The following is a 25,116-nucleotide window of genomic DNA, read 5'->3' on the forward strand; positions in this document are numbered from 1 at the left end:
GTTGTCAAAATCTCTCTGGCCTCAGGATCCCTTTATATTTTTAAAAAGAAAATTTAGTGGCAAGAGTGGCATTGTTTAACAGTTCTGCAAAACTTTAATGTCTGGCTGGATTCTTGTATCTGTTTCTGTATTTAATCTGTTGTGATAATCTCTTTAAGTGGAAGTATGTGAAGAAAATTTACCCTCAATATACACAGTTGGAGAAAAGGAAGAAAACTTTAATAGTTTTTCTTGATAATTATAGATGTTCATCTCTGACTTTGCGCTATAGCTCAAAAAAGTGGTATTTTTTTAAAGGTTAGTAACAGTGATATCTGAAACCTTATCAACGAACTTTTGATACTCTGTTACATTAATATGCACTGGTCTATTTGAACTTTAAATGAATCTTGTGATATTAAACACTGGTCATTTGGAAAATATTGGTTCAGTGAGTTATGCAATGTTCCAAATGTTGACATATGTCAGTATACAATATTAAAAAATCACAACTGTTAATATCACCACCAATCTTTAAGCACCGGAAAGCTGTCAAGTTCAGAGTGGCAGATACATGATTTCCAAAATTCTATTTTTTGCTTGAAAACTCAAACGTTGTCATCAGTGACAAATACTGTCAGTTGTTTTCCTTGAAGTGACAGGGTAGCATTCATTTTGAGAAAGTGTGTCTATCAAATACCACGTCTGAATATTGATAGTTGTCTTTTGTTCAAATAAAAATGCATTTCACAATAAAAGGAGCTAATTCAGCTTGCAACTCCGTCACGTGTTTTACTGGGAGATAACTGTTAGCACTTTGGTATGCCATAGAAGTGCTTTATGCATTTACCATTTCATCACAAGTAAACAGTAAAAGAATATGTAACAAAATGTTACAGTTCAATAAAATTATTTTCTATTGTTTCATGAATGAGATTTATAAGTGAACCTGATACTTCTATTTTTTTACTTCAAGTGTGTGGCAGTGAAGGCTACAATGACCACTAGTATAGTCTGGAGCCACTGTCTTGATTTATGCTAAGGTGCCAGAAATGTTACTCACCATCACTTCTGTACTACTAGCGCAAGTAGGAATACAATGAATAATGCCTTATTACGATTATAAAAATAGTTTTGACTCCCTGAAAGGGTCATGGGGAGGGAACCCCCACAGGGTTCCATGAACTACACTTTAAGAACCACTGATCTAGATCAAGGAAGAGGACAGGATAGTTTGAAAGAAAAATTTGGCAATTTTGGAGAAGTCTTTTAGGAGTAGCAGTAGTAGATGGTCGGGAATCGGGTAGAGAATATAGATTCATCTCATATTTGCTGTCAAAACAGATGATATATTCTGGCCAAAACCATGAAAAATACGATTAAGAACGACAGCATGTAATTTAGAGCCAATTGTTACACCAAACACATTAATTTGTCTTACATCAGATTTTTCTTATATATTATTACTATTTTTATATCAATCATGATTTAGTCTTTGGACAAAGTGAGGAAACACTGAACTTTGTTACAATGGAGTCCAAAGTGAGCCTTTTTTGTGAGGCAAATTAAAACTTTCTTCAAAGGAAAATTCCTGATTAATTTATTAATCTTAATAAATGTTTATGGAAGTATCAAGCAAATGCTTTAGGTAATAATGCAGCTGAAGGATTCAGCCTGTCACAAGGGTAAGAAAAGAGCATTTTAAAATAGTATAAAGCAATAACTTATTACTATTTTTTGAGTCAGAGTCCTGCTCTGTCGCTCAGGCTGGGGTGCAGTGGCGCAATCACAGCTTACTACAGCCTCAACCTCCCAGGTTCAAGTGATCCTATGGCCTTGGCTCCCCAAAGTGTTGGGATTACAGGCGCGAGCCACTATGTCTGACCAAAGAATTCTTTAGTATGAAAAAAAAAAAGCAATTTAGGATAGACATTAGTGAACTGGCTGTGTACTAGCTGACTAATCAAAGCCACTGCTTTAGCATTATGAAAAGCTGATTGATACAAAGCACTTTGAATTCACTTCAAGTAATCTATACTAAGCAATGCTTCAACCAACTTAATATACAAAGTAAAACATGATCTCCATTTTTTAAATGTATATATACCATTAAGCTCTAATATTAAATTGAGTGTTTAAGGAGTTATCTGAATATGCTATTATTGTTGGCTAGAAGATAAAGTTAACACTTTTATCCTCATGAACAACAGGATGAGCTTGATACAAAATTTCAGGTATGCCAGAAGACAGTAGGTGTAGAATTTGCAAGTGTGTAAAAAGCCAATAACAATGAATGTGGTCTAGGCCAGGCACAGTGGCTAACGCCTGCAATCTCAGCACTTTGAGAGGCCGAGGCCAGTGGATCACTTGAGATCAGGAGTTCAAGACCAGCCTGAGCATCATGGTGAAACCATGACTCTACTAAAAATACAAAAATTAGCCAGGTGTGGTGGTGCATGTCTATAATCCCAGCTACTCGGGAGGCTGAGGCAGGAGAATCACTTGAGTCCGGGAGGCAGAGGCTGCGGTGAGCTGAGATTATGCCTCTGCATTTCAGCCTGGGCAACAGAGTGAGACTCCGTCTCAAAACAAAACAACAACAACAACAACAAAACCAAAAACAACCAATGAAATGCACGTGGTGTTAACCTACATGGAGAACTGATGAGACATGGTATCAAGCAGAGAATACAGAATGCATCTGCTCAAAAGAACTGCTCCTGTGTTCCTGAGGGATGAAGTGTTGCAATTAGGTATTTTTTATACCTGAGATCTTAATGGTGTAAAATATTTTTATTTATTTTTTAAAACAAAATAGAGAGCTGCCTTGCTTACTTTCTCCTCATTCTTTTGTCTCTCACATTTAAAATAGTATACTAGAAAGAAAACACAGCATTTATAAGGTAGTGAGTTAACATAAAATGAGCAGCTATTTTACCTTAGGGTGATGGGCCCTGTGTCTGCGGTCTATTGTCACATCTCCTCTCTGAATTGGTGAAGACACTTCCGATCTGTAAGTTCGTTGAGGGGAGTATCCCTGATAAGCAGCTATTGACCCGTGGGATGGTGATGTGGGAATAGAGTGCATTGTCTGGTCAGAAATATTTACCATGGTTTTGGGACTACTCAAAGTACTGTGTCGAGGGAGGGTGCTCTGTTTATTATAAAACTGACGCTGCTGCCATTCGTAGAGCTGCCACATTGTGTCATCTCTCATGGACCTCCGTTTCTCCTCCGCTCCGGGTCCTAACGTCTTGTCATGAGTGGAAGGGGCTACACTGCAGATACTTTCAGGCCTTGTCTTGCTGTTTCTTGGGAGTGTTCTATAACCTTCAGGGTAGCGGGCCATAATCTGGGCTCTGTGGCTTGGCATATTTCTTGGTAATGTTTGGTAAGAAATTACTCTAAAATAAAAAAATAATTAAAATGTAAACATGAAGAAGAGTTATTTTCCAAATTCTAAATTAGAGTACATTTCTTTTGTTTCAGTAAGTAAAACATATACTAGAATTTTTTTTTTTTGGAGATGGAGTCTCGCTCTGTCACCCAGGCTGGAGTGCAATGGTGCGATCTTGGCTCACTGCAACCTCCGCCTCCCAGGCTCAAGCGATTCTCCCGCCTCAGCCTCCCAAGTAACTGGGATTACAGGCATCCACCACCATGCCCGGCTGATCTTGAATTCCTGACCTCAGGTAATTCACCTGCCTTGGCCTCCCAAAGTGCTGGGATTACAGGCATGAGCCATCGTGCCCGGCTTAGAATGTATTGTTTTTAAAGATTGAAATATTATACAAGATATACACTATTAATAGATTTTAATCTTTTTATGAAATTCAATTTAACAAATTTAACACAGGATAAACAGCATCTATATCAATTACACAAAATATTATTAGTTCCACACAATGTACAGTTTGATTTAAAGATGAAAGACTATTATACTTCGTTTGAGAAATAAGAATGTTTAAAATCTAATCTCAATTCTGTCTCTGTATTTTATTTGTTCTTATATAAATAAAGTCTCATTTTCATACATCTCATCAGAGCACTAGGATTTCTATGTATGGATGAAATATGAAGTGAGTTACACCCATAGAGCATAAAGACAGGAAAGAAATTACTGCAAGTATATGTTGACTATTCTGTTGGATGTTTTCTTTCAGGAAATATGGTTATTTATGGGAGTAAATACATCAGTACATTTGGTTTGAAGGAATAACTTCCTTTCATAGCTTTTCCTAACTTGAAATATAAAAATGACTTGGAGTTGACGCTCAGAATTCTATTAAAGATAAAATACTTAAATATCACAATATTTCAGATATAAAACTGCAATCTCAGCAATTTTCTAATGTTTCCAGCACAGTAATTAATATTTCACTTCATAGATGGTGGAATATTTCTCAGGAGGCTTTTTAAAGCAATCTAAAAATGCTTCATGTACATTATGCATGCAAAGTATAGTTCTTTTAAAATGCTAATTTTGGGAATTGGATATGTAATTGCATATTACTAAGCACAGAATATTACCATTTCCAAAAATCAAAGAATACAATTTCAGTTTACTACTTTTAAAAAAACCACTTTGATAAACACACTATTTTGAATTTATAAAACTATCACAGTGCCAACTTCATACTAGGTGAAATTCATGATATAAAAAAGATTTTTAAAAGTTAGTTAGGGGAGGAGTGAGCCAGAAAAAAAGAGTCAATTAAAAACTCTATGTAAAGTTAACATTTGTGTTTCTCTATTATCTTTTTTTTTTGTAGATAGTGTTTTGCTCTGTTGCCCAGGCTGAAGTGCACTGGCACAATCTCAGCTCACTGCAACCTCCGCCTCCCAGGTTCAAGTGGTTCTCCTGCCTCCGCCCCCTGAGTAGCTGGGACTACGGGCACCAGCCACCAAGCCCAGCTAATTTTTTGTACTTTCATAGGTTTTGCCATGTTGCCTAGGGTCATCTCGAACTCCTGAGCTCAGGCAATCTGCCCGCCTCAGCCTCCCAAAGTACCAGGATTATAGGAGTGGGCGCCCGGCCTCCTATTTCCTTTAGATATAGAGGTGTAGGTATAATTCAAATTCTAAATACAAACATACTTTTTTTTTTTTGAGACGGGTTCTCACTCTGTCACCCAGGGTGGAGTGCAGTGGAGTACACTGCAGCCTCGTCCTCCTGGGCTCAAGTGATCTTCCTGCCTCAGCCTCCTAAATAGCTAGGAATACAGGTATATGCCACCATGCCTGGCTAATTTTTTATTTTTCCCAGACATAACCTTTTAACCACTACCACCACCACAAGAAACATCTAGATTAGAAAAAGCAAGATTAGGCTGGGTGCGGTGGCTCACACCTGTAATCCCAGTATTTTGGGAGGCTGAGGAGGCAGATTGCTTGAGGCCAGGAGTTCGAGACCAGCCTGGCCAACATGGTGAAACCCTGTCTCCACTAAAAATACAAAAATCAGCCAAGCATGGTGATGTATGCCTTAGTTCCAGCTACTCGGGAGGCTGAGGCAGGAGAATCACTTAAACCTGGGAGGTGGAGGTTGCAGTGAGCTGAGATCGTGTCACTGCACTCCAGCCTCGGTGATAAGACAGAGACTCTGTCTCCACAAAATAAATAAATAAAATAAAATAAAGAATATGAAAAAGCAAAATTAAATTACAAGTATTCATCTAATACTATCATCTCCATGGGCATAAATTTATATCCTAACATCAAAATCAACATAATTCAATGAACTAAGTGTGTAGAAGGGTTGGGACTCCACAAACTCAGGTTTCCTGATCTCTTCTTTCAATGTTTAGTTAACAACTTTTTCCTAGTATTACATGGGCCCTTACTGGTTGTGAAAATGTCAGAGATATTGGTAATTACATGGACCAGAAGGGATTAAAGATTTGATGGCAAAATTATTTGAACATACTCTTAATAATCTGGGAATCCTTCGCTGATAATCTGGATATAAGAGCTCTCTTTTGAGTCAAATACCTGTCAGCAACAATGCACAAATACTGCTATATTATAGTTACAAAAAGATTTCAGGCTGGGTGCAGTGGCTCACCCCTATAATCCCAGCACTTTGGGAGGCCAAGGCGGGTGGATCACTCAGGAGTTCAACATAGCAAAATCCCATCTCTACAAAAACTACAAAATATTAGTCGGGCGTGGTGGCGTGCTCCTGTACTCCCAGCTACTTAGGAGGTTGAAGCAGGAGAATTGCTTGAACCCGGGAGGCAGAGTTTGCAGTTGCAGTGAGCTGAGATTGTGGCACTCCAGCCTGGCAACAGAGGGAGGGCTCTGTCTCCAAAAAAAAAAAAAAAAAAAGAAAAAAAAAAAGATTTCATTGTGATGAGGTGTAATGAATTGAGTGCACTGGACTATGAGGCACCCAATTAATAAACTGCCTGCATAATTGGTATCTATTGGGGTAGTAAAATTATGTTACCTTTATACTAAGAGAAAATCTCACGTTAAATATACCTTCTCTTTGTGGGTTAAAGCATCCAGAGGGGATATAGTGGGAAAACAGTAAAGCAGGAAAAGTGGTTGATCAAAAATCAAGACAGCCAAGTTTTGATTCCTGCTTTCCTATTAAGTACTTAGACCTTAGATAAGTTACGTATTCTGGGGCCTTCAGAATACTGGGGGCAGGGTAGGGGAGTAGGGGAGAAAAGACCAAGAGATTTTATATATATATAAAACACTTTCCAAGCTAAGGACTGTACTAAGTATTGGGGATAAAAAGAAAAAAAAAGTAAAAAGGTTATATAGCATGCTGGGGGATGTACACATGTCAACAAATCACGACAATACGTTGTATGAAGATTGTCTAATAGAAGCATATGAAAATTACCCTATGGATATTTCAGGATGTCAGTATAGCCAAATATATACATATATATATATATATATTTTTTTTTTTTTTTTTCCTGAGATGGAGTCTCTCTTTGTCATCCAGGCTGGAGTGCAGTGGCATGATCTCTGCTCACTGGACCTCTGTCTCCCGGGTTCAAATGATTCTCCTGCCTCAGTCTCCCAAGTAGCTGACAGGTGCCTGCTGTCACGCCCAACTAATTTTTCTATTTTTAGTAGAGACGAGGTTTCACCATGTTGGCCAGGCTGGTCTTGAACTCCGTACCTCAGGTGATCCACCCACCTCGGCCTCCCAAAGTCCTAGGATTACAGGTGTGAGCCACCACGCTTGGTCCAAGAGATCATACTTGGGGTTACAGAAAGAGCTTGTGGGTTAAACAGAACTAAAATGCAGGTCTCCTCCTTTCTAAAGCAGTACTCTTTTAACTATGCCAGCGATCCCTAAACTTTTGGATTAAAAAAAAAAAAAATCCCTCTATTTTAAAATTTTGCCTAAGATATGAATATTATTTTTAAAAAATCATACTCATCTATTACAATGACTTAAACATAAAAAGGCATTAAAAATTAGGAAGGATATAATCTTATAGTACCAGAGAGCCCTTTATATGCTATTAAAATCTAACCAATGGCCAACTGATACTGGGATCCTCTTTTTTCATCTAGAAGATGATTTCATCATAAACTTACTCCAGAGCTCTAAAATTCTATGCCTTATTTTTTAAAAAAATATTTCTAATTATTTCAACCATTTCTCCTAAACTAAATTTCCTTCCTCATGCTGGTTGTTCTTCAGGATTTCAATGTCTCTACTCAAAAACAGGTTGTTCAAAATTGAACAAAATGTCTCCAGACAAGAACCCCTGCATTCAGGCCAACCATCTGATGCCTTCAGGGGTGGAGAGAGGGAGAAAGGTACCCAATTGCTCTTATATAACCAGTATAAAGAGTTCAATTTCTTGAGGCTTTCCCTCCACGGGTATTTCCCATTTTGTTTCTGCTTGGTCTTCCTCTTCCTCTTCACCTTCTCTGATCACATTAAAGCCAGAAACTGGAAAACATCCAGAGCTGGCAACCCCATGACTATGTGCAAATATGTCAGCTAGGGAAAGCTGACTCCATCAAAGAGACTGCCCTAGTACAAAAGCAATTTACCCTGACACACCTTGGTTTATCTGGTCATTTACAAATTCAAGAAATACTACAGTAGGCTTAATATGCAAAAAGCTACAGATTAAGCACTGAGCTATATCATAGAAACATGTAAGGAAGGGGACATACATTATCAATCTAAAACACACCCAAAATTCTTATAAGCTAATGTCGAAATTATAGTTCAAAAACATAATTACACTAAAACACTTCTGTCAAGCGCTCTGAAGTATTCATAATGTGTGGGTTGGGCCCTGTTGTAGAGATGTATATTGAACCTGAACTGTCAACTATCATATGATCATTAATAGCAGGATATGTATATTTTTAGTAAGCTTGGTTAATTAATGACATTAAAAGGCTCTTCTGTCATCTTTGGAACCACATTTGGGGAATTTTAATTAAAAATTAAATTATTATCAAGCAAATTTATTTTTATCCCATATATTTCTAGCACTTTGAGACCTATTTTTCAAAACTACAATTCCCTTTAGTGACTTTTTTCCCCAAAGAAATTCAAATTAAGCAAAGTGTGATTTACTTTTAACTGAAAGCTTAAGAAATGAACACTCTAAGCTCCTGCATCAGATTTAGTGCCCTATTGACCAGCAGCTGCCTGTCAAGCACCATAAAAACCCTTTCCCTGTGATTCTGCCATGCAGAACAATGGCTTAAGGACCATGCATCTTAACAGTGCCTGCCACTCAGAATGAAACTTTAAAGCTTTGTTCACAGATGCAGGGATCTACTACTTGACTAAATATTAAACCTTTTTCTTCCTACCAGAACTTTAATAATAAAAGGCTTTCATAAAGCTTTTTAAAAAATGATTTAGATATTGAATTACAATTGTTTCTTTCCACCAATAAAAAATCATTTCATTATAAAACACAACTATTTTTATAATGAAGTTTATATCATAATGTAGATGATATTTTCTTATGATCCAAAGTAGACTCAAGCCATTTCAAAAGAACATCTAAATAACAGTGTTTATAAAAACTGGCATAACAGTTAACCCAAAAATGTAGGAGGAACCCAGAGAAAACCTTAGCTCAAAATAACCTAAAACCAGCCTTCAGAAGCTGTTGGTCTATGTCCAAAAGAAAGAAGTCACAGAAAGACTTTACTGATATTAATTACTCATAAAGGAACCTAAAACCAGTATTTATACTTAACAATTTTTTAAAAATCCTCTAATTTCAAGATATCTGTTGACTCTCTACATACATTTTTAAACTTAAGAAAGTATGATTTTTGGGGAAAAGTGATTCTTCTTTGAAGTGAGATTTAACGTGGTGAGCAGAGACTCAGCAATCTTCTGATTTAGATTTTTATTATTTTCCTGAAAGTCATTACTTTCCCAAGTACTTTCAAATATCCTTTCATTTTTTTCCCCCAGAACTGCTTCCTGCTTCTGTCTAATCAAATTGTATTAATTTATTTTCCTGCTAGTAATATACGAGCTTATTCATGTTTGTCATTCCATCCAACATTAAGTAATCTAATTTTTATTCACCTGTGCCTTCATTAATTCATTTATTTATGATTTTGGTCATCTGGTAAGTGAAAAATAACGCCTAATTGATTCTTTAATGTGCAATTGCCTGATTACTGCTAAATTCGAGCATTTGCCAGTTCTTTTTAAAGAAAATTGACAAATAAGATTGTACATATTTATGGTGAACAACATGCTTTGAAATATATGTATTGTGGAATGGCTAAATCAAGCTAATTAACATATGCATTACCTCACATAACCCATCCAACAACTATCTTCTCTTTTCCCAAATCTTTTCTTTGCAGTAAAAGGCACCAAATCACCCTAGTTGCCCAGGCCAAAAAGGCAGGGTGCCATTCTCGATTTCCCTCAAGAAACTTCCAGATTGGGGTGCAGTGGCACAATCCTGGCTCACTGCAACCTCTGCCTCCCGGGTTCAAGAGATTCTCCTGCCTCAGCCTCCCGAGTAGCTGAGATTACAGGTGAGCACCAAAATGTCTGGTTAATCTTTGTATTTTCAGTAGAGATGGGGTTTCACCATCTTGACCAGGCTGGTCTGGAAATCCTGGCCTCAATTGATCCACCTGCCTTGGCCTCCCAAAGTGCTGGGATTACAGATGCGAGCCACCTCGCCCGACACCAAACTTAATCTTGAGCAAGACGGGTTTGCAGTCAAGCACATCAAAGCAACCAACTAGACTTGTCAATTGTATCCTGAATACATCCTCTTCCTCTTCTCACTTCAATCACTTAAGTAACTTTTGAACTTTCTCCAATTTACTCTCCAGATTTCTGAGACACCAATCTGAATATCTCTCTCCTAGCTTATGTCTCTAGCCTTGTTCTTCACTCATTGTTTCCCCAGTTACAACCAAGTCATACTGGATTTCTTTTGATTCTTCTGTTCTCTACTAACCCTGGAGCTTTGCATATTTAAGCCCTAACATGCATGTCATTCTTCGTATCACAGCTTGTGTTTTGCTTCCTCTACAAAGGTTTTCCTGGACTCTGAATCCTTAAGATTGTGTTGGTTATCCAAAATGTGTTCCTACAGCACCCTGGTCTGCCTTCATTGTATCTGTCATACTAAATTGCATCTACTTATTCAACTGTCTCCTCTAGTACAGAATTATCTTTGTGAGAACCTGGACTGTATCTTTTCATTATTTTACTTTGTGGTCTCACAATTAGCAAATAGCAATTGTACAATAAATATATTAAGAAAAAGTGCATGCAAAAATGAATAAATGCTCACATAAATACATTTACTTTTCATTTTTTTTTAGAGTTGGGTTCTCACTGTGCTGCCAGACTGGAGTGCAGTGGCACAGCTATAGCTCACTGCAGCTCCCAACTCCTGGGCTCAAGCAATCCTTCTACTTCAACTTCCCCCAAGTAGTTGGTACTACAGGCATGCAACACTATGCTTGACTAATTTTTAAAAATGTTTTCAGAGATGGGGTCTTGCGAGGTTGCCCAGGCTGGACTCAAACTCCTGGCCTCAAATGATTCTCCTGCTTTGGCCTCCCAAAGTGCCGGGATTATAAGCACAAACAACTGCTTCTGGCCTTGTATTTAATAGTCATGTGCATTCTTATTTAAAGAAAGCCCAAGAATAAGACTGAAAATTAGGGAGCAGTAGGCCTTTGCTGCCTCCATATTACTTGTCTCAGAAGATCCTTACATTGCACCAAGCTGCAGAAACTGGTAATGGAGGACAGTCAGAGAAGAGGTGATAATGGCAGGGGACAAGACAGGGGTGAGTTGGGAGGATAGGGCTTGCTCCCTCCCTCTCCCAAATAAACTCGATCTCTACCTGTAACCCAAGCCTTTTCTTGTGCTTGAACAGGTAGGATGACTCCTTGTCACTAACAAAGTTGAGTGACAGAACATAAGAGACAGAGAATAAATACTTATATCTGATCATCATAAACAAAAGACACAGTAATGAAGCTGTAATAGCTAAAACACAATTTAAACCAATATTTTAATCAGTAGCTCAGAAACCAATCTCCACCAACACAGCATTAAAAAAACCTGGGTTCATAATAACAAGACATATACTTACCCCCTGGTTTCTTCTTCATGACCCCTCCCCTTCTGGATTTTAATCCACTGTTCCAACTGCTGCATTGAATTTGTTCTCTGTATGACTCGATCAGCCTCTGTGTATAAGGGCCCTGTACTGGGGCGATTTCCACCTCTAAGATCTGCCAGGCTAACATTGACTATTTTGTTCTCTGAACTATTCAAGTTGACTGGTCTGTAGTGTGCAGTTTGAGCAGGGCAAGCTGACCCACTCTCATATTCAGATGGCAGAGAATTCAGCTTTACACTATTAATTTTTGTTAACGGTCTATCTTGACCATCCTTCTGAAATCCGTATTTTTCAGCTTCTAATGCCTTTTTTTCTTCAATTTTGCTCATTTCCTTGTTTTTTTGATTGTTTTGGATCTCTGGTTTAATTAGAACTCTATGGTTGGGAATGTTATTGCTTTCCTTAGTTGGTACATTTTCAGATGTAATCTTGTCCACTCTGAAATCAGAGAAGAAAATCATAGTAAATCAGATGAAATAATGCACATATTACTTCTGGGATTCAATCTAGGAAAAATTCTACTTTATGGGGGTGGGGGCAAGGGGACTGGAAAGGGTTACAGTGGACAAGTCTACACAAATACTCAATGCTGTGATATTAACATTCAAGCACAATACCAGAATGTATAAACAGAAAGGGGGGAAAAAGAAAACATAAAAGAACTAGAGGGTAAAAAGTGATGTGTGCTCCCACCATTAGGAATCTGAAAATAAAGCAAATTAAGACTGCCTTAAGACAGTTAAACCACAAAATCTACACTCCTTGTTGACTCATGAGACAAACATGAGTCTGGTTGTGGAAATGGCTGCAACAGGAAATTACAGTCTGATGCTATCAAAGATCTGAACCATATGATTAACTCCTTTTGTCTGTATTCAAGAGGAACTCAGTATGATTTTAGAGCTCTTGAAGTCTGACTGCACATGTCCGGCTTGCGACTCTGTTCTTACTAGCTGTGTCTTCAGGCAAAGTACAGAACACTTAAAGTGCCCTATGCTTCCTCTTTGGTAAATGGGTATGATCATGTCACCAAGATCAGAGGGTTCTTGTGAGAATCAGATGAGTTAATAAGTGGCTGGCACAGACCTTACTACCATCATAATTCTATCACATCAAGCAATCTTGGGTTAGAATCTGGCATCCCCTGTCCACTGGCCACTGAAAGAATGAGCTAGTTAACAGCATGTGTCTAGGTCACTTGACAGTTGTACTGCTCACTAATCACTTCCAGACTCTGAAAAGATCAAGCTGAGTGTCTGAACCTGCACGAAACTGCCAAGATCATGCCACTCTAGGAGGCCTCTCAGGAGGCAGCCAACCCTCCATATTCCAATAAATAAAAATGCTTCTATCAGAAACTAGGTTTGGTAATGCTGTCAATGTTTATGATGTGTGGAAAAGATGTAGATCTACATACATATATCTGTAATCAACTATAGATGAAGATATCTAGAAAGTTTGGAATATGGTCACTGAGGCAAAAAAAAAAAAAAAGTGACTATCTTTCTTGGAGTAAACTTATGAACCATCCATATCTTTAGGTTAGATATAAACCATAGCTTCTAGTTTGGAGGCAATACTAGAATTGGGAAAATTTACTAAGATAGACTATGTGCTGCTTTCTCCTGAAAAATAAAAGTTGGCCAGCAGTGGCAGCTCATGCCTGTAATCCTAGCACTTTGGGAGGCCAAGGTGGGTGGATCACCTGAGATCAGGTGTTTGAGACCAGCCGGGCCAAAATGGTGAAACCCAGTCTCTTTGAAAAATAAAAAATAAAAATTAGCCGGGCGTGGTGGTGGGCATCTGTAATCCCACCTACTCGGGAGGCTGAGGCAGGAGAATTGCTTGAACCTGGGAGGCAGAGGTTGGAGTGAGCTGAGATTGTGCCACTGCACTCCAGCCTGGGCGACAGAGTGAGACTCCATCTCAAAACAAGAACAACACAAAGAAGGCATAGAAAATTTACCCTAAAAGCACGTGTATCCTTGCTATTTGGGAGGGCAAGAGTTTTAACATTAAACGTAAAATAACTGAAAAGATTTTTAAAACATAATTACTGTAGTCTATCTAAAGCTACTATTATTACTGCCATCATGATTATTATCATTATTATTTGAGACAAGGTTTCTTGCTCTATAACCCAGCGGGGAGTTCAGTGATGTGATCACAGCTCACTGCAACCTCAACTTTCTGGGTTCAAGTGATCCTTCCCTCTTAGCCTCCTGAGCAGCTGGGACTACAGGTACAAGCCACCACACCCAGCAAATTTTTAAATTTTTTGGGGGACGGGGTTTCACTGGTTGCCTAGGTTGATCTTGAACTCCTGGGCTCAAGCAATCCTCCCACCTTGGCCTTCTAAATTGTTGGGGTTACAAGCGTGAGCCACCATGCTCAGCCTAAAGCTATTATTTTAAATTAAAACTGTGGTGCGCTTTTTTTCCTTTTTCCCCAAGATTTATCATTGAAAAAGTCATCAAAAGACACATATGATGACTTTTCTCTAAATAGAATAAAGCTGACTCAGAAAAGTATGCTAAGGTACCATAAATAATGTAAAACTTGTGATCTAATTTTAAAAAGTGACACAAGTTATTGCAGAAAATGCACTGAGATATATAAAATGAAAATAATGGGCTTAGAGATGAAAATTATTCAGAGAATCCATATTATACTTAGATTTTTTTTTTTTTTTAAATTTTGGCCATCAATGATCTGCACACTAGGAGACTATGACATTGTAGTGAACAGGTGAAATACTTTATAAAGTTAGGGAAAATGAACTCTCAAGTTAAAAACTGGATGTTCTATTAGAGTGATATGCTCTAATAAATATTTTAAGTATTTGAGTCATACAGCAAAATCAGTGCATTAGCTTAAAACCCAGCAAACAAAATCTCTCTATACTGACTTTCACTTTGAATGACTAAATCTAATGGGGTGGGATAAAAATTCCAACAACTAGGAGTAGAAGAAAACATGTAATTTCTATAGGATAATGGACGCTAAGCTGGGCACACAGGTGGTATTAATAAACCTTGTCTGAGTAGATTACACTAACACAGACGGCTGAAAATTGTATAAGCACATAACCAGTGAACTATCAGGTTGCCAAAAGACAAGCCAAACAATTGTCATCTTTATCATCCCAAATTATGGGTAATTATTAGTTTTTAGAGTGGGAAATTTAATAAAATAAAGTAGAAACATGCTGAAATTTGGAGAAAAGTATAATATACAATATTGAAATTATTTGGACAGAAATATTTTAATTATTATACAGATTTCTGTATTCTAAACAATTCCTTAACAATTTTGCTTGGAAGTTAAAGTATTGAAGTTATATTTTTATTTTTTTTGAGAGGGTCTCACTCTGTTGCCTAAGCTGGAGTGCAATGGAACAGTCACAGCTCATAGCAGCCTCAACCTCCTGATTCAAGTGATCCTCATGCTGCAGCCTCCTGAGTATCAGGGACTACAGGAGTGTGGTACTATGCCTGGTTAATTTTTGTATTTTTGGTACAGATGGTGTTTCATCATGTTGCCCAGGCTGATCTCAAAATCCCGGATTCAATTGATCCCTCAACCTCCCAAAGTGCTAGAATTACAGGTGTGAGCCACCATGTCAGCCTGAAGATTTTAAATGAATTCTTTTCACCTACACATTTTCTCTTGTTATCAGTGCTAACCACCTCATCTTTATGCTACTCAGGTAATTTTTACACATGTAACTCCAAAAACAGATTTTCCTTCTATTTGCTCTCATCCTGGAATATGCATGTGGCAAAAGTGTTTTTTCTTAAAAATAGATGTCCTAGAGCTATATCCTAGACCCTCTTTTCTTTTCAGTTTTCCCCCAGTTCTAATTACTAGTGATTGGGTAACTTGATTTAGACTTGATATTTACAAAAATAGCACAAATACACAGCATCAACTTAAGTCTTTCAGCCAAAAAGCCAAGACTTTATTAAAATGCACACTAGAATAAGGAAAACAAAGGACTAGATGTATATTGTAACAATCCCTAATTTCCTGAGAAGAGGGAAAAAAGGCTAAACTTGCACAATAGCATCTTTCTTATATAAGATACGTGCTGAGCTGTCACTGACTGGAAGAAAAATTAACTTGCATCATAATTTTTTCTTCAAATTACAAGAATATATATATATATATTTAAAAAGCACATTATACTACTTGTATTTATGTAGTCTGAGAATCAGATTTCCTCTAGGTAGATATATTGAAGAATATTAAAATGATTCATATCTTCAAGCAGGGAAAAACACATGGGTCAATTTTAACAGCACTTATCTATATTATTCAAGGAATCTGAGTAGTGGAGTTTCAATATAAAAAAGGCACAATTCATCAAGAAGTGGATTTATTTGGAACCAATCTAAATGCTTGATGAACTATTTTCTGGAGACATTCACTACAAAACAAAAATTAATCAGAAATGTTGAAAAAATGAAACTATCAAAATTTCTTACTGTAATTTATTACACTTTAGAAATATCAACACACTATTATAGAAAAACACAACTTAACTTCATAAAAATAAACTCTCTTCTAAGATTTAGAATCTTAAAAACACTATCTCAAAGGATAAAAATCTGTGTAGCTTTAAGGTAACAATTAAAAACGTACTTACCGGAAATTAAAGGTAATTCTGTAAGAAGAAAGAACATTCAGTTTGAATGTTAGGATTCTGCATTCACCCCAGTACACTGATAGGTGAAAATGAATAAAGAAGAAAAAGAAGAAAAGTGGAATAAAAATGTAGGTGGTATCGCAAACTAACAAAATGTGTATTAATTTAATTCAGAACAGGAATTGATCCCTGCTTTCTGAGGAAAAAATGATTTCATACCATGACTATTAAAATGATATGTACTATGACAGTGAAATACTTGCAAGGCATGGAATAAAACAGAAGTGGAAATAACCATCATTTTTTTCTACAAGCCTTTACCTTTTCACAGGTTCTGTCTGTACCAGGGCAGCATCTAACATGGCTTTCATCCACAACTCCATTTCCTTTCCTGTATCAGTGCAGAAATAATAGGTCCGCATGTTTGGATGGGCTGCCTGATTGAAAATGACACGATCATTTTAAATAAAAATATAGGATTCTGTAAAAGAAAAAGAAAAAAAGATAAGTGATTCCTGACATAGAACATTGCTATCAAATTTCAGAGTAAGTAGACTTATCTTTTATATGAGATATGGAAATCAATCAAGAAAAATATAGCTATTAACTTGAAAAATATATATTAATTTTCCCCCCTAACTTCACCCTTTTTCTTTTAGTTGTGTGCACACTCTAAAATTAAAAAAAAAAAAAAGTGCATGGAAAGGAAAGGAGGTGAGAAATGAAGTACTTAGTGGTGCCTCTTCCATCTCCACATTTCTAACAACTTCCATTTACTGCAATTCACACCTCTTTTTTTTTGAGACAGAGTCTCATTCTGTTGCCTAGGCTGGAGTGCAGTGGCACGATCTTGGCTCACTGCAACCTCTGCCTCCCTGGTTCAAGCAATTCTCCTGCCTCAGCATCCTGAGTAGCTGGAATTACAGGCATGTGCCACCATGCCCAACTAATTTTTGTATTTTAGTAGAGACGGAGTTTTGCCATGTTGGCCAGGCTGGTCTTGAACTTCTGACCTGAAGTGATTTGCCTGCCTCAGTCTCCCAAAGTGCTGGGATTACAGGTGTGAGCCACCATGCCCAGAATAAGGATATTTATTTAAGAATAAATATTCTTTATTCAAGAATATTCCCAGCAACCAGCAACAAAATTAATAGGAATGTACATGTTCCAATGGCATTTCCCTCCTGTGTAACCAATTTCTTTAGGTGTCAAAAGGCACTGCTGTATTTTATAGGATCCTTTAAAGATATCTACACCCAAACACAAAAGATTTATAAGTGATCCAAAATGGTGTTTCCTTTTTGAGCTGTTCCTTAATAAACTGCTCAAATGTTCTATGTTAAGATAATTAAAACCACCTACAAAGTGTTACTGGACCCTCTGAGTGGGGTTTTGGAAAAATAAAGACCACTGCCCATATTTGTGATCAATCTAAGGAACACTGGGGCTGGTGTCAAGACGATCCAGTTCCAGCCATGACTCAAGACACTAAGAGTCCCCACCCATGCTCGCCATCAGTCAAATGGAAATATTTACTAGATGATGTCAAAGTACGCAGTCTAGCTTTAAGTTCCATGCTTGTGTTCAATAATTGTCTATAAAGTTTCTACTTACCATTCTGATAAGCACTTGCATCAATGTCAACAAACTTAGCAGTGAAGCAGCTCACACATTCAGAGGAAACAATACCACAGAAGAGAGAAAGTGAAACAGCAATTACTATTCTTTTACAGATAAAATTAAAACTAAACCAAATAATTGCAGAGAAAATATACTTAACATGCATGGTCACTTTTATTGCTATTTTAGCATTGTAGTATTTTTTAAGAGTCTAAAAACGCAGAAAAAAGTCCTACAAATAGCACAAATTGATAAACATTTGCTAAACTGATAAGCAACAAAAAAATTTAAATTCATGGCCAAATAATAGTGCTACTATCATGCACCTCTACATGTGTACTTCATAAAGTTATAATTTTAAATTTTCAAAGTGTTAACCTTTGTTATAACATCATAAAATATTTAATTATGTTTCTCTGGTTTACACTGTTGATAAAAGTTTATTTTGATAAAGTTAATTTAAATATGAAAATACTCCCCTCTTATCCTCAGGTCTTTGCTCAAGTTACATTACCTTCTCATTGAGGCTGTCCATCACACAACCCCTTAACCTCACCACTATACCTTTCCTGTTCATACCCGGCTAATTTTGTATTTTTAGTAGAGACGGGGTTTTTCCATATTGGTCAAGCTGGTCTCGAACTCCTGACCTCAGGTGATCTACCCGCCTCAGCCTCCCAAAGTGCTGGGATTACAGGTATGAGCCACCGCACTTGGCTTTTCTTTGGGGGGCAGCGGGGGTGGGGGCAGGGGTGGGGGTGGGGGTGGGGAGGGAGTCTTGCTCTGTCGCCCAGGCTGGAGTGCAGTGGTACGATCTCGGCTCACTGCAACCTCCGCCTCCCAGGTTCAAGCGATTCTCCCACCTCAGCCTCCCCAGTAGCTAGGACTATAGGCAAGCACCACAATGTCTGGTTAATTGTTGTATTTTTAGTAGAGACGAGGTTTCACCATGTTGGACAGGCTGGTCTCAAACTCCTGACCTCAGTTGATCCTGACCTGCCTCGGCCTCCCAAAGTGCTGGGATTACAGGCATGAGCCACTGCTCCCAGCCTGCTAATGTAACATATTAATTAGCAAAAGTTGTAAATCAGCCTCAGTATTCTTTAAAAGTGATGCGAATTTAAAATTGAATCAATTTTATAATGGTATAAACATTTTCATTGTTAACTAGCAGCAGTTCCCCCCTCTTTTCTCTTAAAATGAGATTTCTGCAAGAACCTTATAGTTCTTACTCTAAAACAGACTGAAAAACTAGGTGACCTCTGAAATTTATTTTAGCCATAATCATGAAGCAAAGAATGCAAAATGATTTTTGAAAACAAAAATCTCCAAAAATAGCACTGAAGACCTCTTACTTGAGAGTGATCCACAAACCAGTAATATCACAAAGATTGGTGGGTACTGTTAATCAGGGGGATCTCAGGTCTGCTTGGATTTAATAACAGCAGATTTCAGATCTCAACTTCAGTGGTCTCTGTAAAGTACCTGATGATCACGATGTACTTAGACCCAAGAACATCTTGAACATCTTTGCCATTATTCTCTAACTTTTTCAATAAATGTACATATATGTACATTTACTAAAAAAAAAAATTGTTGTCTCTTATAGTACTCTTCCTCCAAATTTATTATTAATAATAATTATTATTAATACAGGGTCTCACACTGTCACCCAGGCTGAACTATAGTGATGCAAATCTTGGTTCACTGCAACCTCTGCCTCCCGGGTTCAAGTGATCCTCCCACCTCAGCCTTTTGTGTAGCTGGGACTACAGGCACACGCCACCACACCTGGCTAATTTTTGTAATTTTAGTAGAGACGGGGTTTTACCATGTTGGCCAGCCTGGTCTTGAACTCCTGGGTTCAAGCTCTCTGTCCGACTTGGCCTCCTAAAGTGCTAGGATTAACAGGCATGAGCCACTGTGCCTATCCCATTAATAATTTTTTTTTGAGACAGGGTCTTACTGTGTTGCCCAGGCTGGACTGCAGTGGCATGATCATGTCTCACTACAGCCTTGGCCTCCCAGGCCCAAGTGGTCCTGTCACCTCGGCCTCCTAAGTAGCTGGGACTAGCCGACACCCGGCTAGTATGGTTTTTTTTGTTTGTTTTTAGAGACAGGGTCTCACTATGTTCCCCAGGCTCAACTCCTGGACTCAAGTGATCCTCCCACTTCGGTCTCTGAAAGTGTTGGAATTACAGGTGTCAGCCACTGTGCCCAGACCCCAAATTTATTATTAAAAAATTCAAACATAGAGTAACCTTGAAAGAATGCATAATAATCACCAGGACATCCATAATTATATTAATCAATTATTAGCATTCTGACATGTTCATTTTATCTAAAACCATTTGAAAGCACAGACATGAAGACACTTGATCCCTAAATATTTTAGCACGTGCTTCCTAATTAGAGGGACATTCTTCTATACAACCATAAGACAATTAATTAATATATTTTAAATACAAAAATCACTATAACTAAGATAGCTTTTTGTAATAATCTATGGCTCAATATCCATTTTTAACCAACGCAAGTTTTGAACACAGAATTAAAAACTGTATTATTTCCTTACCTTAAAAGCATATTTGCGATTAATGTGATCTTCAGAGGTAAGCAAAGCTATTTGAAAACTAGGTAACAGTATGCTTCCCAGGATACCCTCTTCTTTCTCATCTAGGAGATTTAACATCTGATTAGAATTTTAAATGTTCTCATGAAGCAAAGTTTTTCAAGATCTATTTTTGCCAAATCGAAAGGTTCTTGTATATAAATGAACTATATTCATGTTTAGGCAGGACTTTATAAGGTTTTAAATGAAAATACCAAATAGCACAAGAATTTATACTTTGGTAAATATACTGCATTCTACAAATCCCCTTTACGTGTCATTCACTGAAAATATACTGGCATGTAAGTAATGGCATTAATCCACTCACATCTCTGATAGGATTTAAATGCTCAACCATTCTAACCCCAGACACATGGCTTTCTTGGTTACACCCTTCAAGCTTTGCTCAAAGGTCTCATCAATGAGGCCTTCCTTGACTACTGTATTCCTTGACTACTGATGTTAAAATGCTATTTATTTAACGTTTTCTCTGTTCTCCTTTGGGAATGTTAACATTTCCGACTCTCAATACCTCCGGCATACTATATGTTTCAGCTATTTATTTGCTTATTATCTTTTTCTCCATGCTAGAATGTAAGTTCTATAAAGACACTTGGAATGACAGTAGTAGATGCTCAAAAAATTTTGTTGAATAAATGAAGACACATGTGAATACATATTTAAACTATCCTATAAAAATTATATGCTTTTTAAAACATTTAACTTTGAAGGTTTGCTTTTACTATCATTCGGATACACAATAGTATGACTAAATTACAGGCCTACAAGGCAAGCACATCAAATATACCTAGGAAAATGATAAACATTAATCTTGACACAGTATAGATTCACATGATTAACTTGCTGCTTGGGGGAAGAGATGTTTATGAAACTTGAAATATGTACTTCATTGTTATAGACCTATAAGACAAGTTAATAAAGCTGTGTCATCAGGCTAATAAACTCACCAAGGAGAAACCATAAATGGGAAATCTTTTTATTATGCTTGCTGTGTGTGCTTTTTTTTTTTTTCCCTAATTATCAAAAACTTAACAAGGGATTTTATTTATTTCATCCTCATTTCCAGAGTATCTGGTGAAACATCTAAAAGGGAAAAAGTTATATTAAATGGAGGCTTTTTTCAGTAGCTTTTCTCATAGCAATGGAACAAAATTTTGTTTTTACTATTCTGTGCTCATTCAGGTACAAATCACTAATATGTAAAAGAATGAACGAAAGTATAGATTTAATCCAAAAGGTTAAAAAGAGTTGGAAAGCAGTCATGAATTACAGAGAATGTGACAATTTAAAAGAATAAGTCAAACCCTAATTTTGAATCCAATTTTATGTTTTATGTTTATATAAAGGGTATAGTCAGAAACAGTACATGAAGTCATCTTTATTAAAAAATCATTTTAACCAAATAATACATCCTTCTATGTTCCATAATAAAATAATCTTTCCTAAAATTGCTTCAGAATAGACAGAGGCACTAAAGCACAGGGTGATTTCCCTAGATTACCTGAGGCAGTTTTCCTGCTGCCCAGCACTAACTAGCTGTGAAATCCTAGCCAAGTTATTGATGCTTAGTATCTGTTTTAAGATCTATAAAACTGAGGACAATAGGACTTACCTCAAAAGATTGTTGAGGGTTAAATGAGTTAACACATATAAAAAACTCAGCACAGAGGGTGAAGCATTAAATAAATATTGCCATTATTATATAAAATTAAAGACAGTGCATATAAAAAAATCTTCGCCTGTCAAATGACTACCCTGAGTTCTTCAGCTTCTTAAACTGCTTCTAATCATGACCTTCTTCTGTTTAGTTCTATATCAATCCTGACTGAAGCACTGTCCTAGTTTCCATCACCTAGAGAGCCTCCTAGACTGACAAAGAGTAAGTACTGAGTAATGTTTGTAGAATGAAAGAACTCTCCACAGGGTCAGCCAAGGCCTTTCTGAGATTGCATGGCAGCCCATTTTCTTTTGTCTCTGCCATTTCCTTCCTTCACTTTGCCACAGCTGATGGTTCCAAGAACAACACTCTCCAAAAAGCTTTCTACATATTAATCTCCATCACGGAGTTTGCTTCCTAGGGAACACAACCTGGGACAGGAGCCAGGAGAATCTCAACATTTTACTGGATACAAGTGACATTTTAGATTCCCCATTTCTACTTAGTTTTAAAGATATTTGGGAATAAGACAAAAAAATACATGCAATTACAACTGGGTAAATATCACTAATTATCATGTATAACCTGGAATACTCCAACACTCTGTTAACTGGTCTTTTGGCTTCTAATTACAGTGCTAGAAGTGATTTTCCTAAAATGTACTCCTGATCCTACTATTATTCTTGCACTCAACATAGAGTTCATTAGAATGGCAAACAAATGCCCTCTGTGCCTTAATCTACCTTTTCATTTTTTTTCTTAAGAGATGAAATCTATGCTGCCCAGGTTGGTCTTGAACTTTTGGGCTCCAGTGATACTCTTTACTCATCCTCCTGAGTAGCCGGGACTACAGGCAGGTACCACTACACCTAGCTCGATCCATCTTTTAAACCTAACCCCTGGTGGGTCTTCTAGCAACGTAAGTTCTATACATAGTTTTACAAATATGCCAAGCATTCTCATTCATGCTTTGCACGTGATTTAAGTCCTTTGCCCAGATCACTCTTCTTTCCTGATTGCTTTCTTGTACAGACCTGGCCAACACTCATTCAACATAACTGAGAACCTACTATGTCATTCTTCCCAGACTCCTTCAGCTAATCTGTGAGTTCCATAACCATAGGGGTTTATTGTATTCATTTTTGCATCTTTACCTAATAAGGCATCTGTTGTATCAAAAAAGCTCACTGCTAGCTGCCACCTTTGTCTAAGTCATTATCACCTCTATGTAATAACTCCTAGCTAGTCTCTCTGCTCATATCCTTCAACTTTACAATCCTTCCTTCAATAGTAGCTTGAGTGAGCTTTTAAAAATGTAAACCAAAGTGCATCATTCTTATGTTAAAAACATTCAATTGTTTCCTTATGACATTTGTAGTAGAATCCAAACTCCAATAGACTCCTACATGGTGTGATCTCTATTTCTCTATCCTTTCCTATTGCTAGCTGCCTCCAGCTCAGCAGACGGGTTTCTCCCTGTTCTTTCCACAATTCAAGCACTTTCTTACCTTACAGCCTTTGCACTACTCTCTCTCTTCGCCCGGAACACTCCACACCTCTGGCTCCCCTTTGTCATTTAGATCTTCCTATCTAAAAGACCTACCCAGAGTACGGATCCATAGAGATCTTTCCCTTGTGCTCACCTTTCATATTATAACCTTGCTTTCCTAAAAAGCACTTATGGTCTTGCTTAATCATATGAGCTTATTTACTGTCTCCCTGATCTCTCTGGAATGTAAGATTTATGAGAGCTCTCTCTTACGTTGTTTTGGCAGCACCTGGAATGAAGCAGGTCCTGCTCAATAAATATTTAATATCTGTTGAATGAATTAAGTTCTATGGTAAGTTTAGTCAATAGACTGACTACAGAATAGAGCAGTCAAAGTGCTCTCTTTATAACAATGGGCTCACTATATGCCTAATATGTGGCAAAGAACAGTGGGAACTTGGGCTTTCATCTGGTATTGGCTGCTAACCTATTGTTAAAAAAAAATAGCAAATCAGTTATTTATCTCTGTCTTAATTTCCATATCTGTAAAACATGGACTGATCTCCAAAAAATTCTGGTCAGTAGACTAGATGCTTTGAGAAATGGAGAAGAAATGAATGAAGAGAGGATATCTGAGTGGGGGCGAAAACTTGTGATCAAGAGAATAGAAATCAACAGTGTCAGCTCTGGAGTCAGAGTGCCTGAGTTCAAATCCTGCCTGTGCCACTTGCAAGTTGTGAGACCTGGGGTAAGCACTTTGTATATCAGTTCCCCCTTGTGTGCAACGAACATAAGATTCCCCACATTATCAGGTAGCTGTGAGGGTTAGATGAAATAGATCATCTATATAACTTGCTTAGCACAGTACTCAACAAATTGTAAATATGCAAAAAAATATATATATTCAGGCTATTATGATCATCTCACTAAAATCTGATTATTTTAATTTAAAACCTAACATTTCTTACTGACGAAATAGTAAAAATACATAATATCATATACTTCTTTCCAACAGTCTGCACAGCAGTCATCTGAAATGAGTTAAATGATATTTCTCTTGTTTCTACAGTTTCTTCTTTTTAATATTCCTCCTGTCTGGGAAACTACTAAAATTAATAAATACATTGCATATAAAAATACAGGTAGTTAATAAGGAATCTCAGACTCAGCATGGCTTTTCTTTTTTCCAACTTCTATTGTAGGTTCAGGGGTACACATGTGGATTTGTTACAAAGGTAAATTGCATGATGCTGAGGTCTGGAGTACAAATGAATCAGTCTCCTAGACAGCACAGTACCGAATTGGTATTATGTATTCAGCCCTCCCCTCTCTTGTGCTCCCCAGTGTCTACTGTTCTTATCTTTACATCCATCAGCATGGCTTCTGATTCACTTTTACATTTTTCAAATATGATCAAAAGCTTTCCTATTATAGTAAAAGTGATGAGTCCCACCTTTCCCTGAG

General features: G+C 37.3%; 1 protein-coding gene and 1 long non-coding RNA gene across 51 annotated transcripts in view; one reads left to right on the plus strand and one right to left on the minus strand.

The window, feature by feature from the left end:
• LOC105481324 (uncharacterized) overlaps positions 1–15,257 on the plus strand; it is a 35,173-nt gene extending 19,916 nt beyond the window's left edge. Inside the window, exons 6-7 of the long non-coding RNA XR_011609305.1 lie at positions 9,814–9,990; positions 15,129–15,257. This is a non-coding gene — a long non-coding RNA (uncharacterized lncRNA). The remainder of the gene's footprint in view (positions 1–9,813; positions 9,991–15,128) is intronic.
• The window catches only part of LOC105481328 (pleckstrin homology domain containing A5), a 250,885-nt gene that overhangs the window by 89,323 nt on the left and 136,446 nt on the right, over positions 1–25,116 (minus strand). For 26 of the 50 annotated variants that reach the window (XR_011609302.1, XR_011609304.1, XR_011609301.1 and 23 more), the window contains 5 exons: positions 20,450–20,550; positions 16,576–16,691; positions 16,255–16,272; positions 11,577–12,044; positions 2,918–3,383 (listed from right to left, as the gene is read on the minus strand). Coding sequence is in view for 44 of the 50 variants with exons in the window: in XM_071072113.1 (XP_070928214.1) it covers positions 2,918–3,383; positions 11,577–12,044; positions 16,255–16,272; positions 16,576–16,691; positions 20,450–20,550 (1,169 nt within the window). In the remaining 6 variants the exon portion in view is untranslated. Of the gene's footprint in view, positions 1–2,917; positions 3,384–11,576; positions 12,045–16,254; positions 16,273–16,575; positions 16,736–17,868; positions 18,574–20,449; positions 20,551–25,116 lie in introns of those variants that run through there. The other 24 variants (XR_011609303.1, XM_071072121.1, XM_071072110.1 and 21 more) reach the window with 3 other exon arrangements.

Source organism: Macaca nemestrina, chromosome 10, assembly GCF_043159975.1.
Source record: "Macaca nemestrina isolate mMacNem1 chromosome 10, mMacNem.hap1, whole genome shotgun sequence".
Lineage (NCBI taxonomy): Eukaryota > Metazoa > Chordata > Mammalia > Primates > Cercopithecidae > Macaca > Macaca nemestrina.